General features: G+C 46.9%; 1 protein-coding gene across 1 annotated transcript in view; it reads left to right on the top strand.

The window, feature by feature from the left end:
• LOC147748667 (uncharacterized) overlaps window positions 1-12,682 on the top strand; it is a 150,768-nt gene extending 138,086 nt beyond the window's left edge. Inside the window, exons 7-8 of the mRNA XM_086963529.1 lie at window positions 10,608-10,682; window positions 10,919-12,682. Coding sequence (XP_086819655.1) covers window positions 10,608-10,682; window positions 10,919-11,241 — 398 coding nt within the window. The 3' untranslated portion in view covers window positions 11,242-12,682. The remainder of the gene's footprint in view (window positions 1-10,607; window positions 10,683-10,918) is intronic.
• The last annotated feature ends 3,491 nt before the right edge of the window (window positions 12,683-16,173 follow it).

Here is a 16,173-nt window from a genome sequence, read left to right as displayed (position 1 = left end):
ATTTGATCACATGTTCTTGCAACCTTCGGTATGTCGGCATGACTACCAGAAAAGTGAAACAAAGGATATGCGAACACCGAAGTAATATAAGGTGCAAGAAACTAACCACTAAGCTGAGCCGCCATTTCCTTGAAAAGAATCATACCACCAATGACATGACATGGACTGTCATTGAAGCAATTGATGGTACAAGGAATGTACAAAATAGACTGTTCGAAAAGGAACAGCGGTGGGTTTATCGTCTGGGGACAAATGTAAATGGGCTCAACGACGATATCCCTTGGAATTCAGTCCTGACATGAACTCTTTTGCTCCACCTGGCTGTCCAATTTTACACAAAACTGATCTGCTCAGAAACTTTTTAAATAGTTCATTCAAAATCTGAGTGCTTTTGTATCTAAGTCCACAGTTCAATTCCAGTGCTTAAAACCATAACTCTCTCTCTTTCTTAGCCAATTATGTGCTCCCACAGTGTCCCCCACCAATTTTTTGGTAAATGCATTGGTTTAATAAATCCAATGAATTCTAAAGTTACTGACTATCAACTAAACACTTGCTATTCGAAACTGTCGAATCCCACGCTCCCTGCTCCAAAAGACATGGCTTCCCTGGTTGCCATGTCAACTTTGAGCATGCTCACACACCCCCCTAGGCCTGCGCAAGGATAGGCTCCCTGCTCCAAGCCTCGATTCGATCAGTAACACGCCTTCCGTCCAAGGGGCGTGTGCGCTTCAAGCCTCACTCTCGCAAAGACACGCCCATCGCGAGAGCAGCGAGGCACGCCCAAACCCGGAATCGAGCGCGTAAACAAAGCGCTCTTATACCCATTCACCGGCCCCGCTCTCCATCGTCGGGGTCCGGTCTAGAGGGTTGCAGTAGGTTTGCAAGCGGGCTGCGAGCGCTGAGGGCGTGAGTTTACATCTACAGCGGAACGATCACCACAACTAACAAAGCTAAGTGCCTGTGTGCTGTATGGGTTATGCTGACATTTCGACTCTGTACTTTTTCTCTTAGGATGTGCCAATCGCGCTCCAACCCCCCTCCCGAGACCCATGGTGCAAGTAGCGCCCTATTTTAAAGTGAGATGTTCTCCATCTTTTACCATCTTGTGGGGGTCACCGACCATTTGGTCATATTGATCCCTTCTCATGGAGAATTCACACCGCGTTTTATCCCTTTCACTACAATAGTAGTTTTTAAACCACCTCTAGCACTTCACCTCTTAGCCAATATAATCATCCCCTAAGGGCTACTTGGATGGTGCTAAAATTAGTTTCTATTGTGTGCACACACAGGTTTGCCACCATCTTAGGAGCACTACGATAAGTCTACGCTGGCATATACTAATTGTATGTATGTCTCTATATGTTTGTCTGTTTATCTTTCCTTACAGGTGCTGATACACCCCGAATTTTGGGGTTTTTTGGATTGAGCAAATTGCTCTCCCATTTTTTAAGCACTTTTTTCACCTTTCCTTTTCACTTTCACGTCCCCAGGTTAGGGTGGACTATTAGAGTGTCCATACCGCCGGGGTTATAGTCCTGAAGAATGCCATGGTGAATACATACCACAAAGGCAGAAACATGTTGACTGATTTTAACTAATTTGTGGTATTTAGCTGAATTTAAATTAGATCCTAATAACCTTGGCTTTTAAATTCAGACACATATTACCACTTACTCGTGTCTTAGGGATCACTTATTAAAGTTTTTTTGATACCCTATTAGTCACTTTTAATTTGAGAACCTTCACAACACTTTCTCCCCACACAACCAGCTCCGCAGTCTTTCTGGCGTCGCAGCACACCGAAGAGACACTCGGTCTCTTCGGTGGGGCCCGTTGTTGGATCTTAGCCATTGTACACATTTATTCCTCAACTCCACTTCATTTTCTCTTTTGCCTTCCTTTAGAGGCGGCACACCTGTTAACACGACTACATAGGGTAGTGCTTCCGGTGGTAGATTAATTGACTGGAAGCGCACTCCAGTTTTAACCCTTGCTGCAACTATTGGGGTGGTAGTCTTTACCTGGGTAGGGGTCCCCATTTGGGTATTGCCTACAGTGTCCTTACTTGGTGGTAGGGAGCTCTTCCCTTGGTTGTTACATGCCTGCGCAGCGGTACCATTAGCGCAGGTAGGTAGGGGAACATGTGTCTTGCCCGGTGTTTTACTTAGTGGGGCAGCACTATTTTTTTGTTTAACAGAATTTTTATCAGGCGCTACCTTGCCATTATTTGTAATCTTTTCGACCCCTAGGCTACCCGAATCCTGATTGCATGATGCTGGGGTTATCACTTGTGTCACTGGTTTGACTGGTCCTATCACTCTGTTATTTATTAAGAAAGTTAATCTATCCAGTTTGGACATCAGGGGCTTAAGGTGCGCACTGATAGTCTCTTCCAGTCCTGCCTTAAGGTCTGACACCATATTGGCTAGCCAACAGGGTATGCTAGATGTGGTGTTGACCATTGGGGTCACCAGATTATGGTTGGGCTTTAAATTCTCTCTCCCCCCCTTTTTATTGTTTTGCTTTGCAACGGTGTTCTTTCTAGTTCTCGGTGCAGTTTTACCTGGGTTTCTAGTTTGGGGAGTAGACAAAGGTATCTCATCTAGATTAACAAAATCGGGATCTCTAGTTGTGTTTTTAGGTGAATCTGTAGCTGGCTGGGCGCATGGGAGCTCTACATAAGAGGACGTTAACGAGAAGCTTATGTCCGGTTCGTCTGATAATGTTACCACGGGACCATCCTCCGTATCATGAATAGCTACTGTAGGCGCTATCGAAAGCCGCCTTTCAGTGTTTTCAATGGCGGTAGCCACAACCCCAATAGTTTGTTGCAACATTTTGTCTATCGCCGTTAAAGATGGAAGGGCTGCAGCTGCGGCGAGTCGACTTTCTGTCTAGTATTGGATCTCAACGTAGGCATTCTATTTGTTTTGGTCCCCCTCCTCATGTTTTAACAGTCGATCGGCACTGTTCACGGGTCACCCCCTTCTAATATATAGTCCTGTTGGCCACAGATAGATTTTTGTCAGTAATAGTAAGGGACAGGGTGCAATACCACAACAGTGCCACAACAAACGTAATATCCCAAACAGTACCTTAGATGTTATGAATCGTGGCGGCAAAGCAGATGTTAGTGATATGGCCCAGCCCAGCCTCGTTTGGCCTTGGAGGGCCGTAGAGGGCCCGCCCTTTGCCCGGGCTTCGCCCGGCGTACCCGCGACGCCGGTGGGGCTCGTCAGTTTTATGCGCCAGCAGGTGCGCTCTCTTATCCCGCGGTCTGGTCCTGGGTCACGGGGCAGCTGGGAAGGGTAGTTTTTACACCCTCTCGGTCCCCCCCTCTCGGCGGCTGCTCTAAGAACAACGGCGGAGGGAGACCAGTGCAGTACACCCGCAAGGGCTCCGCCACCAACAGCGATACGTCTGACAGCCTGGAAGGTGTTCAAGTAAGTTGGATGTTTGATTCAAGCCCCCGCTCCACCAATGGGGCTCGTCAGTTTTATGCGCCAGCAGGCGTGCTCTCTTATCCCGCGGTCTGGTCCTGGGTCACGCGACAGCTGGGAAGGGTAGTTTTTACACCCTCTCGGTCCCCCCCCTCTCGGCGGCTGCTCTAAGAACAACGGCGGAGGGAGACCGGCGCGGTACACCCGCAAGGGCTCCGCCACCAGCAGCGATACGCCTGACAGCCTGGAAGGTGTTCAAGTAAGTTGGATGTTTGATTCAAGCCCCCGCTCCACCAATGGGACTCGTCAGTTTTATGCGCCAGCAGGTGCGCTCTCTTATTCCGCGGTCTGGTCCTGGGTCACGGGGCAGCTGGGAAGGGTAGTTTTTACACCCTCTCGGTCCCCCCCCTCTCGGCGGCTGCTCTAAGAACAACGGCGGAGGGAGACCGGCGCGGTACACCCGCAAGGGCTCCGCCACCAGCAGCGATACGCCTGACAGCCTGGAAGGTGTTCAAGTAAGTTGGATGTTTGATTCAAGCCCCCGCTCCACCAATGGGGCTCGTCAGTTTTGTGCGCCAGCAGGCGCGCTCTCTTATCCCGAGGTCTGGTCCTGGGTCACGGGGCAGCTGGGAAGGGTAGTTTTTCCCCCCTCTTGGCGGCTGCTCTAAGAACAACGGCGGAGGGAGACCGGCGCGGTACACCCGCAAGGGCTCCGCCACCAGCAGCGATACGCCTGACAGCCTGGAAGGTGTTCAAGTAAGTTGGATGTTTGATTCAAGCCCCCGCTCCACCAATGGGGCTCGTCAGTTTTATGCGCCAGCAGGCGCGCTCTCTTATCCCGCGGTCTGGTCCTGGGTCACGGGGCAGCTGAGAAGGGTAGTTTTACACCCTCTCGGTCCCCCCCTCTCGGCGGCTGCTCTAAGAACAACGGCGGAGGGAGACCGGCGCGGTACACCCGCAAGGGCTCCGCCACCAGCAGCGATACGCCTGACAGCCTGGAAGGTGTTCAAGTAAGTTGGATGTTTGATTCAAGCCCCCGCTCCACCAATGGGGCTCGTCAGTTTTATGCGCCAGCAGGCGCGCTCTCTTATCCCGCGGTCTGGTCCTGGGTCACGGGGCAGCTGGGAAGGGTAGTTTTTACACCCTCTCGGTCCCCCCCTCTCTCGGCAGCTGCTCTAAGAACAACGGCGGAGGGAGACCGGCGCGGTACACCCGCAAGGGCTCCGCCACCAGCAGCAATACGCCTGACAGCTTGGAAGGTGTTCAAGTAAGTTGGATGTTTGATTCAAGCCCCCGCTCCACCAATGGGGCTCGTCAGTTTTATGCGCCAGCAGGTGCGCTCTCTTATCCCGCGGTCTGGTCCTGGGTCACGGGGCAGCTGGGAAGGGTAGTTTTTACACCCTCTCGGTCCCCCCCCTCTCGGCGGCTGCTCTAAGAACAACGGCGGAGGGAGACCGGCGCGGTACACCCGCAAGGGCTCCGCCACCAGCAGCGATACGCCTGCAGCCTGGAAGGTGTTCAAGTAAGTTGGATGTTTGATTCAAGCCCCCGCTCCACCAATGGGGCTCGTCAGTTTTATGCGCCAGCAGGCGCGCTCTCTTATCCCGCGGTCTGGTCCTGGGTCACGGGGCAGCTGGGAAGGGTAGTTTTTCCCCCCTCTTGGCGGCTGCTCTAAGAACAACGGCGGAGGGAGACCGGCGCGGTACACCCGCAAGGGCTCCGCCACCAGCAGCGATACGCCTGACAGCCTGGAAGGTGTTCAAGTAAGTTGGATGTTTGATTTAAGCCCCCGCTCCACCAATGGGGCTCATCAGTTTTATGCGCCAGCAGGCGCGCTCTCTTATCCCGCGGTCTGGTCCTGGGTCACGGGGCAGCTGGGAAGGGTAGTTTTACACCCTCTCGGTCCCCCCCTCTCGGCGGCTGCTCTAAGAACAACGGTGGAGGGAGACCGGCGCGGTACACCCGCAAGGGCTCCGCCACCAGCAGCGATACGCCTGACAGCCTGGAAGGTGTTCAAGTAAGTTGGATGTTTTTGATTTAAGCCCCCGCTCCACCAATGGGGCTCGTCAGTTTTATGCGCCAGCAGGCGCGCTCTCTCATCCCGCGATCTGGTCCTGGGTCACGGGGCAGCTGGGAAGGGTAGTTTTTACACCCTCTCGGTCCCCCCCCTCTCGGCGGCTGCTTCAAGAACAACGGCGGAGGGAGACCGGCGCGGTACACCCGCAAGGGCTCCGCCACCAGCAGCGATACGCCTGACAGCCTGGAAGGTGTTCAAGTAAGTTGGATGTTTGATTCAAGCCCCCGCTCCACCAATGGGGCTCGTCAGTTTTATGCGCCAGCAGGCGCGCTCTCTTATCCCGCGGTCTGGTCCTGGGTCACGGGGCAGCTGGGAAGGGTAGTTTTTACACCCTCTCGGTCCCCCCCTCTCAGCGGCTGCTCTAAGAACAACGGCGGAGGGAGACCGGCGCAGTACACCCACAAGGGCTCCGCCACCAGCAGCGATACGCCTGACAGCCTGGAAGGTGTTCAAGTAAGTTGAATGTTTGATTCAAGTATGTATTAAGTGGACCCCATATATCTTTTGGTCGGACCTGGGTGGGAGCAACATGGCGTACAGCTCACAGTTCGTGTTGCAAAAAGTGAGTCTAGCAAGCCATGCATGTGTTGTATTGTATACGGATTGGTGTCACTACAATGCGGTTTTTTACAACGCATTCCGTTACATCGGAATTTTTACAACGCAGGATCCATTACATCGGATGCCATTACAACGCATGGCATTACATAGCAGATGCTACTACAACGCATGGCATTACATCGTAAGTATAGGTAAGTATACCTTTTTTTTAAAATGTAATTAAGTTAATTTAATTAATTTAATTTAATTAATTTAATTAAAATACATTTTAAAATAGTAATTAATTTAATTTAATAATTTAAAATCTATTTATTTAATTTAATTTTAATAAAAATTGTAATTAATTTTATTTAATTAATATAATGAAATTAATTTAATTTAAATATTTTTAAAATTGTAATTAAATTAAATTAATTAAAATAATTTAGTTAATTTAATTAAAAATGTAATTAATATAATATAATTAATTTAATTTAATAAATATATTTTAATTAATTTATAAATGGTAAATATAATTTAATTAGCCCTAAACACAAACCTACCCCGAACCCTAAAATACCCCTGTACCCCAAAACCCAAACCCAGCCCTAAAACCTAAAAATACCCCTGTAACCCAAACCCTGCCCTGAACCCTAAAAACACACCTGTACCCCAAAACCCAAACCCTGCCCTAAAACGTAAAAACACCCCTGTACCCCAAAACCCAAACCCTGCCCTAAAACCTAAAAATACCCCTGTACCCCAAACCCCAAACCCAATCCTAAAACCTAAAAATACCCCTGTACCCCAAAACCCAAACCCAGCCCTAAAACCTAAAAATACCCCTGTACCCCAAAACCCAAACCCAGCCCTAAAACCTAAAAATACCCCTGTACCCCAAACCCCAAACCCAGCCCTAAAACCTAAAAATACCCCTGTACCCCAAAACCAGCCCTAAAACCTAAAAATACCCCTGTACCCCAAAACCCAAACCCAGCCCTAAAACCTAAAAATACCCCTGTACCCCAAAACCCAAACCCAGCCCTAAAACCTAAAAATACCCCTGTACCCCAAAACCCAAACCCAGCCCTAAAACCTAAAAATACCCCTGTACCCCAAAACCCAAACCCAGCCCTAAAACCTAAAAATACCCCTGTACCCCAAAAACCCAAACCCTGCCCTAAAACCTAAAAATACCACTGTACCCCAAAACCCAAACCCAGCCCTAAAACCTAAAAATACCCCTGTACCCCAAAACCCAAACCCTGCCCTAAAACCTAAAAATACCCAAACACCCCAAAACATATACCTCAGTACCCCAAAACATATACTCCTATACTCATACTTATTTAAAAAATTACTTAAATTAATATATTTAATTTATAATATTAAAAAACATAAATAAATATATTTATTTATAATTAATAATAGTTAAATTAATTATATAATATTAAATAAAATAAAAAAAATTATATACTTACCAATACTTACGATGTAATGGTATGCGTTGTAATAGCATCCGATGTAATGGAACCAGCGTTGTAAAAGCTGCATTGTAACAGCATTCCGATGTAAAAGTTGCAATGTAACAGTAACATACCATTGTATACATATCCCAGGAGTGCAACCTCAGGGGTGGGGTCTATTTCCAACAGTGTCCTCCGGGATATTATTCTGAAAATGGCTGTCCAGAACTCCCCAATCTTCGGCCAAGTCCACGTCAAACGGGAAAAATCAGCATATGGGCTTCCACACTTCTGACAATTGTGAGGCCGGGCTGGGTCAATAGCGTGGAGCTTGGCTGGCGTCACATACGCCCTCCTTAGATATTAAAAATGTATCAGCTTATGCCTGCTGTTGAGGGAGATCTCCGTAATCTGCGAACAGCAGAAAGCCCGCTGGTCATCCAGGATGGGGGGCCCCAGATCTCGCTCCCAGGCTGCTCGAATCTTGGTGTTGTGGCTCAGGACCAGAGTCATGTTGGCCTTGTATAACCTAAAAATCAATTGACTCCCATCAGAGTTAGATATTAAAAGAGTTAAAGGCACGATTCTAGTGGGTATTCGATATTTTGGTATTTAGTGCCCTGCAAACCCTACTGAAAACAAACTGATCCATGAAGGTCAATCCGGCTCCCATGTTCCCTCCAGTACTATTGAATACATGCTCTTCCGGGAACACGTTGCTCAACTTTATCGTGAGATCGAAGCACTCGCAGGACTAATTTCTCTTCTGTAATTGGGAGACATGGGTTACTTGCAATGGGAACTGCTCCCGGTTACTCGCGAGAGTTTCCGCCATTCCCAACTCGAGGTGGACACTGTCTGAATGTCCCTCGGGTCGCGAGGAAATCCCTAAGGCAAAATGGCATGGAGCGGAGTCAGGAGCACCAGGTCAGCTTCATGCTTACTGTAGGGGATACGTGCATCTGGATGATACCATGAGTGAGCAAAGCTGCCCTGAGCCGCTAAATAATACATTCTAAAATCTGTGGCCCCCAACCCCCCTTTCATATGGCAGAGTCATGGTTTCCCATGGTATTCTAGGTCTTTTGACCCCATGCTAGGCTGATAAGGTTGTGATCTGATGGTATGGAAAAATCTGTCTGGGAGGGGGATGGGGATGTTGTGGAACATGTATAGAAACTTCGGAAGAACTATCAGCTTCATCAGCGCAATTCTACCAGACATGGATAGCAGGAGCCTTATCCAACGTTCAATCTGAGCCTCAAGGTTGTGTATAGCTGAACCGTAATTCAGCCTCAATTCTGCATCTTTATAAATCTGGATTCCCAGATACCTGACGAGTCGTGGCAACATTTCAATGGGAATTCACACTCCCATTCGGCAGTGGCCATCATTAAAGGGAGTAGCTCGGGCTTGCTCCACTTTATACCCAGTCCCGAATATCCACTAAAGCGGAGAATCTCTCTGATGAGTGGGTCTAAATTTGCCTGCGGACAGTGGACATACAGTACGATGTTGTCCGCGTATAGCGAGATGAGGAGGGGGCTTGTATTGAACTGGATCCCTCTATGAAGGTCTTTTTCCTGAAAATGTCGAACCAGAGGGTCAAGGGCCAGTATGAAAAGTAAAGGAGATAAAGGGCATCCCTGTCTGGTGCCATGTGTGAGAGCAAACGGGGTGGATAGCGTGCCATTCAAGCGGAGTCCAGCAGTGGGATAGGCGTAATGCAACGCCGTGAGGTCAATAAATCCCTCAGGGATGCCTAGCCCATATGAAAGTCCATTCTAAGGAGTCAAATGCCTTTTCGGAATCTAGCAGGATCACAGCTGCCAGCACCTCTGGCGCAATTTTGTGAAACACTGCAAACAATGTGCGCAAATTCAGTTCTGTGGATCTGTGGGGAACAAAGCCAGACTGCACAGGGTATATGATGCAGTCTAAAAGTAACGTCAGTCTCAACGCAATCCAAAATGTTTTAGTCCAGATTCAAAAGCGATAGCAGCCTATAAGAGCCGCAGCTCATTGGGTCCTTGCCAGGTTTGGTAAGCAAGACAAATACTGCCTCACGGAGTGTGGGAGGTAATGATTTATTTTCCAAGGCTTCATTATAAGCGCGGTCATCCCCAATGGCGCCGCCTAGCAGGTGTCAGCAGAGCCTTGCAGGTTGTGAAGGCTACAACTTGGGATACGCGTCTCAACTGGGGACTCACCGAAAAAGATTTTGTCTCCCAACAGGTGTACAGGTCTGAGCAACTTGGAACACCTCCGCTATGGGCACCTGGATCATCTCTGTGCGTTTCTTGTCGCCCGAAGAGTTACAGAAACGGCGCAGCGACCATCAGGGTTTACGCGAGGGTTCCAGCCTGCAGGAGGGAGGGGAACCATCAAAAGCTGGTAAACGGACGATCACCTGACCCCAGCATGGGTCCGTCGAACGTCCTGGGCATTGGGGTGGGCGGGAACTACTTCCTGCCGACGGGACAACCTGCTTAATTTCTGACTGCTCCGTGGTGCCTGTGCCTGTCAAGTTACAGCGATCCTTGGGGTTGTGTGGCAGCGCTGCCTGTTCCTGATGGAGATCCTTCACGCTGGAGTGGAGGGAGCCCCGCCCACGGCCCCAGACGACGCCCAAGCTTTACTCGAGTCCGCAGCTTGGTGGTGCATCGCAGGCCTCAGTACGCACCTCAGGGGCGTAGCGGTTCCTGACCTCCAATGTCGTACAGAGTGGCGTTGCTGCAGTCAGGGTGACATGGGGAGTGTAGTCACGCTGCTGCAATTCTGCATTGAAGCGTGTGGGCTCTGGGATGGCCGTTTTTCCTGGGGATTGCGTTGGAGTTCCGACACTACGCGGCCATCTTGGCCTGCGGTTCGGCACATCCCCCTATTTTTCATAGTTTGCAACATGATGGAGGCATCACAATACTCCAAATAAGTATTGCAAAGCACTGTACGATGCTCGTCATAAGATGTACATAAGCCTGCATGCAGATTACTGTAGCATGTAACTGTGTAATGTGCAGGGATGTCTGGGTGTTCTATGTAACCTACAGTGATTCATTCTACGCTTCATTTTTTCAGTATTGCGGCTCGAGGATACCCAGGACCAGGAGATCCTGACTGACACTGAGGACAGTGATGCTGTGGAAGGAGATGGTGAGTGGCATAAATGCCCAGTAATATCAAGGGCAGTCATGGACAACTTTGAGGCATAATTGCAAATGTACATGGTACTGTTGTCAGACCCAGTCAGATGGGCATGCATGTAGTTTGACAATATACCAACAGCACAGCATTCACAGACAAGAGTTGTACCCCTCATATGTTCAGCGATGAGATAATGCAGTCATGATTTCATACAGGTTCCTCCATGTTGTTCTGGTCTTCCACAGGATCTGACTTTGAGGAAGGAGCAGAAGAGGACACGCAGTCACATGGGACGGGAGAAATATCTCGATGTATACCATCAGTTACAAGCTCTGCTCAAGGTAGGCTCCTGACATCAACTGGTAAAGAAGGATCTGTGAGTGGCCCAGATTGCCCGAGCTCTGCCAATACTCTGGGATCAGCAAATGCTGGCAGGCGTTCTGCCTTATGGACCGGAAGTCAAATAAGTCCTCAGACTGTGCATCACTCTTCAGCGCTGGTCCACTTCCGGGTGATGGAAGGTCAAGAAGATGGGAATGCCATTGACAGACCAGAGGGCATCTCCTGATACACTGAGCATGAGCAATCTGGGATGTTCTTCAGAGAGCTCCGCTGGGTATGGAATGCATCTCGAGCAGCTAGTTGCACTTTACAGCACTTTACAGACAAAGTCAAATTCTGCACACCTGTTAGAGTTACACAAAGAGTGAAGATGTGTTGAGTTTTATTTTTTCTAATCATTTGAATCTTGGAAATTTTCTAAAGGTGATCTGGGTGAATGGAAGTGAAAGACACCCTTGTTTCAAAGTCCACTAGTTACAGAAAAGACAAACAGAAACATTTCTATCTTTAATTAACCTGAATAGAAAAATTCTGCGACTAGCACTTTATGTCAAGCAGATCTATAACAACCACCTCCCTTAATGCTAGGCTTTGCTATGAGCTCAGTAAAAGAACACTGTTTGTGACTAGCTTATAATGTCACTGTTAAAATTATTTTCCTACTAAAGTGATTAACCACATGTCCTACCAACCTTCTAACCCTCCTGGCCGTCTCTCGGCTGTTATACTGTACAAGTCCACACCTACATCTTAAAAGACTATTTCTATATGTTTAAAGGATCATCCAAACTATGCTCAGAGCCTTTTTTCTACTTTGGTTGGTTGAATCCTTATTTAATTTTTTTTTAAATTTACATTAGCTTTATTGGTGATTAGTAAGCGTGTGCAGAATACAAGATTACATGCATGACAGTGCACCAGACATGTATATAAACATAGATCAACAGTCTCATCAAAGAAAAATTCTGTTCAACTTGGTAACCCCCAACCCGAAGCTTCCATGAACATATTGAGTCCATTCCCCAAGTGGTCGTCTCTCAGTCTCAGAGATGATATCAGTGAACCCATGCATGCTCCTTCCGCTGCTCGGGAAAGTAACAGAGTCTTTTGTCAGCAGTGCGGGGAGTGCTGCAGGAGAGTGCTGTGGAAACAAAATGACTTTAGGACCAATAGTAGATCTATCCTGCTACATTGTAGCCGCTGCCAAAAGCAACCATAATGAGGTTGCCACTGTTCCCGAGGGAGATATCACGGAAACAGAAATAGATGAACTAGCTGGAAGCTGGAATTTAGATCTAGACCCTGGGGCCCAGATAAACATTGATGCACCGGTAACTTTACATTTTGAAACCCTGAAAACACTGGGGGAGCAGGCACGAGAGGAAAAGGCCCCTGGGGGAAGCCCAAATGCTTTCTTAATGGGGAGCCTGCCGCTGGTACCAAATTCAGGCTCTGTTATCTCAGTTACTATTGCGGCTGAGGCCTTAAAACATGACATAGGGGTGGATTTGGGTGCTAAGACGCCTCTGGTTGCAGAAGAAACAATAGAGGAGACAGATGAGATGGATGCAATAGAGGAAGTAGATTCAGACGAAGAATATGCGGAGTCAATGAGCCGTACACCTCTGGGTACAAATAAATCTGCTGGCATTAAGAAAGGAAGAGGCAAATCTAAAAAAAAAGGTTAAAAAAACAAAATAACAAGTAAAAAGAAAGCTACTGCATCAATGGAAAAAGTCATCGCAGAGAATAGCCCTTTGCGGAAATGGGTACATGAGAAAGGCGGTGTTAAGTCTATGGCTTTGCGACTTTCTGGAACCAGTCCTACAGACTTAATTCCAGTGCCTGACAAGATGGATAAACTTGATAAAACTAACTCAAAGCCTAAACCGGGGATACTGGAGGGGGGCCAACCTACAATGGCAGCCTCTACATCAGCCCCTACTCCAAAGGCAATACCAATATCTACGGCAACAGCAGCTCCAGCCGTCTCCACGGTGCTTACTGCCATGGTTCTTGACATTGAAGTTACAAATTCATCCCGAGCTATCTTACAGTCTTGTACTAACTCGGCGGCAGGTAGTCAAGAGGAATCACCATCGTCATTTAGTCTGATACTACGAATGTTACATGAACAGGCAGGAGGCACAAGAGCATTATCAACAGATGCAAGAGGATAACAGCAAAATGCAATCCTCATTACAGGAGATGGCAGGCAAACTGGACAGTATATCTCAAGAGGTTGAAGAGCTGCAACAAAGGGTCGTGGACACTGAAGAAAAATCAACACATACAGAAGCTATCGTGAATAGACATGAGGCTCAGATAGCGAGTATGCAGACCAAACTCGAGGACATGGAAAATCGGCAAGAATCGGAAGAATCTCAGACTTTTCGGGATTGCAGAAGGGGGCGAAGGAGCCGATCCAAGGGCATATGTGGTACAACTACTCCAGGAGGCATTCCCTGATCTATCCGACTGGGATTGGGATTCACAGATTCAACGGGCCCATAGACTGCCGCTGGTACAAAGAAACAAGGGGGCCAATACCCTCGGCCATTTCTGATTAATTTAGAAAATGTTCTACTATGACAGGCTATCTCATTAAAAGCTAGACCTAATACTCCTGTTTCAGTAGATTCTGTCAAATTTTTTTTTAGATCAGATCTGAGCAAAGCCACAATGGAAAGGCGCTGGAAACTGCGCCAATTCATTGATCCAATAAAGGCCCTTGGTGGGCAAGTCATTTTGCAGGAACCAGCACGGCAAAAAGTATTCAAGAGTGGCCGCACATACTTTTTCTTAGATGAAAAAGAAGCTGAACAATTTTTAATCAAATGGCAAACCGAAGCTGCTGATAAAAGTGTGAAATAAGCGATCACAAATATTACGTGGATCACGGGAATTGGATAGAAAGATCCCTGGACTCTCGAATCTGATGACTGACCTGCCAAAAGAGAATGGGGGTGTTAAAGTCTCCATTTTTTTAATACTTATTTTAATCTATTTCCTTTTTTCTCCTTTCTGATTTTTCTTATTTGATTTAAGGAGTGGGAACAATGATACTGAATTGTATATTTTTCTTTTTCTTTTTAGGGAGAGCAACATGGGTAGCATAGGTGTAGGTCTGATCCTCATTGCTGAGACTGTTTGGCTTCCCAAGACAGCGGCAGCCGGGTCAAAAGAGGAGGTCTCCTCTGGGGGTAAAGGGGTGGTTTGTGGATGGTGGGCCAAGTGAGGCTAGAGGGTGGGTTTTGGGGAGGGGGGGAAAACTGGGGGAAAAAGCAGCATGAGGATAATTAGCATAGAGAAAATGATTAGCAAGACTATTTTGTTTGAATTGCGGAAGGATGGGAACCAAAATCATATAAGATGTATCGGCTGAGATGCTTGGCATGGAACGTGGCGGGCTTGAATAGCAGGAATAAAAGAAGATTCGTTTTGGAAGAGTTAAAGATGTATAATCCACAAATAGCTCTGATTTCGGAGACCCATATTGCATATAAAGACCGAAATCTGCTTGAGCAACTGGGTTACGATGTACTTGTTTGTACCAATCTAAATGCTTCAATAAGAGGTGTAGCCATTCTTAAACAAAGGCAATTCAGAGTAGAAACAAGTAAAACCTTTGTTGATAAGGCGGGGAGATGAGCTATAGTTCAGTTGATACTCGAGGCTGCAAATATACGTTCTGTGCCATATATGGCTCAAACATAGATGAACCATCAATCTTTGATCAAGTCAATATGGAGATGTTGGGTTGGGAGGGAGAGTGCATAATAATGGGGGACTTTAACTGTATTATGAGCTATGACATCGATACTACTAGACGAGGGTCGTTTCAGAGAATGCGAAGGACACATGCTGCTATCACGGATCAGGGCCGTATACATGCCATAAAAGATGCGTGGCGGGTACTATACCCAAATTTAGCCGGTTATACTTATTATTCAGCTGCACATAAATTATGTTCATGCATAGACATGGCCTGGGTATCGGACAGGATCCTAGAGTCAAGCACTATGGAAATCTGCCCAAGAGTCACCTCTGATCACAATCCTATTCTCCTCTCCTTTAATATCACAGCAGAGAGACAAGGTCCTAGATCTTTTTCGTTCCCTAGATATCTATTTTTAAACATAGATTTTTTAAGACAATTAAATGAACATTTGAAAGAATTTATCAATATAAATATTGATTCGACCTTACCAATAGTTGTATGGGATGCCTGTAAGGCCAGCATACAGGGTTTTGCACAACAATTTATATGGAGACAGAATAGGGAAAGTAAGAGAGAAAATGAGAAAATTATTGCCAATATAACCTCAATTTAGAACCAATTAGCCGAGGCACTACTTTCTGGGTCAGCAAAGACAGAAGAACTAGGCCATAGCTTGATTGACCTCAAATCCGCTATGAAAAACACTTTTAGGGAAAAAAAATTTTGCTAAACCGAACAAGTATCAACTGTCACAGTACGAAAGTGGAGAAAAGATAGGCAAGATACTGGCATTCAAAGTTGCAGAGGACAGGGCTAAAACTGCTATAAAAGAAATCAAGGGGCCTAATAATCAGGTCTACAACAACCCTAGACTGATCTTGAAACGATTTGTTAATTATTACCAAGAACTTTACACTCCTGAAAACCAGATAGTCAAAGACGAGATACTTAGATATATCGACAGGAGAATAATAAAAAACATGTGGGATGAACACTCTGATTCATTAACAGGCGACATCACAAGAGCAGAAATCAGAGTCGCTATTAATGCACTGCCATCTGGCAAAGCAACAGGGGAGGATCCAATACCTCTGGAATTATACAAAACTTGTATGGAAGAGCTGATTCCACTTTTTAGCCAGGTTATTTGCTTTATAGGGGTAGGGAAAAAGGCCGCTAACTCTTGGAATTCTAGACAAATTATCTTTTTTTTTTTTTTTAAACAAGCCGGCGGACGAATGTGAGTCTTATAGACCCATTTCGCTTATAAATAATGACGCTAAAATATTTGCCAAAATTTTAGCGGCACGATTGGCACTGATAATGTCTAGTATGGTCTCACCTCAGCAACACAGGTTCATACCAAAAAGGGATACCACATCCCATATTAACATGGCTGTGACGCGTTCGACGTCGCTAAGATCGAGTCAACCCCAC

The sequence above is a fragment of the Lissotriton vulgaris genome, chromosome 1_1 (genome assembly GCF_964263255.1).
Source record: "Lissotriton vulgaris chromosome 1_1, aLisVul1.2, whole genome shotgun sequence".
NCBI classification, from domain to species: Eukaryota; Metazoa; Chordata; class Amphibia; order Caudata; family Salamandridae; genus Lissotriton; species Lissotriton vulgaris.
This window is presented reverse-complemented; position numbering and strand designations above follow the sequence as displayed.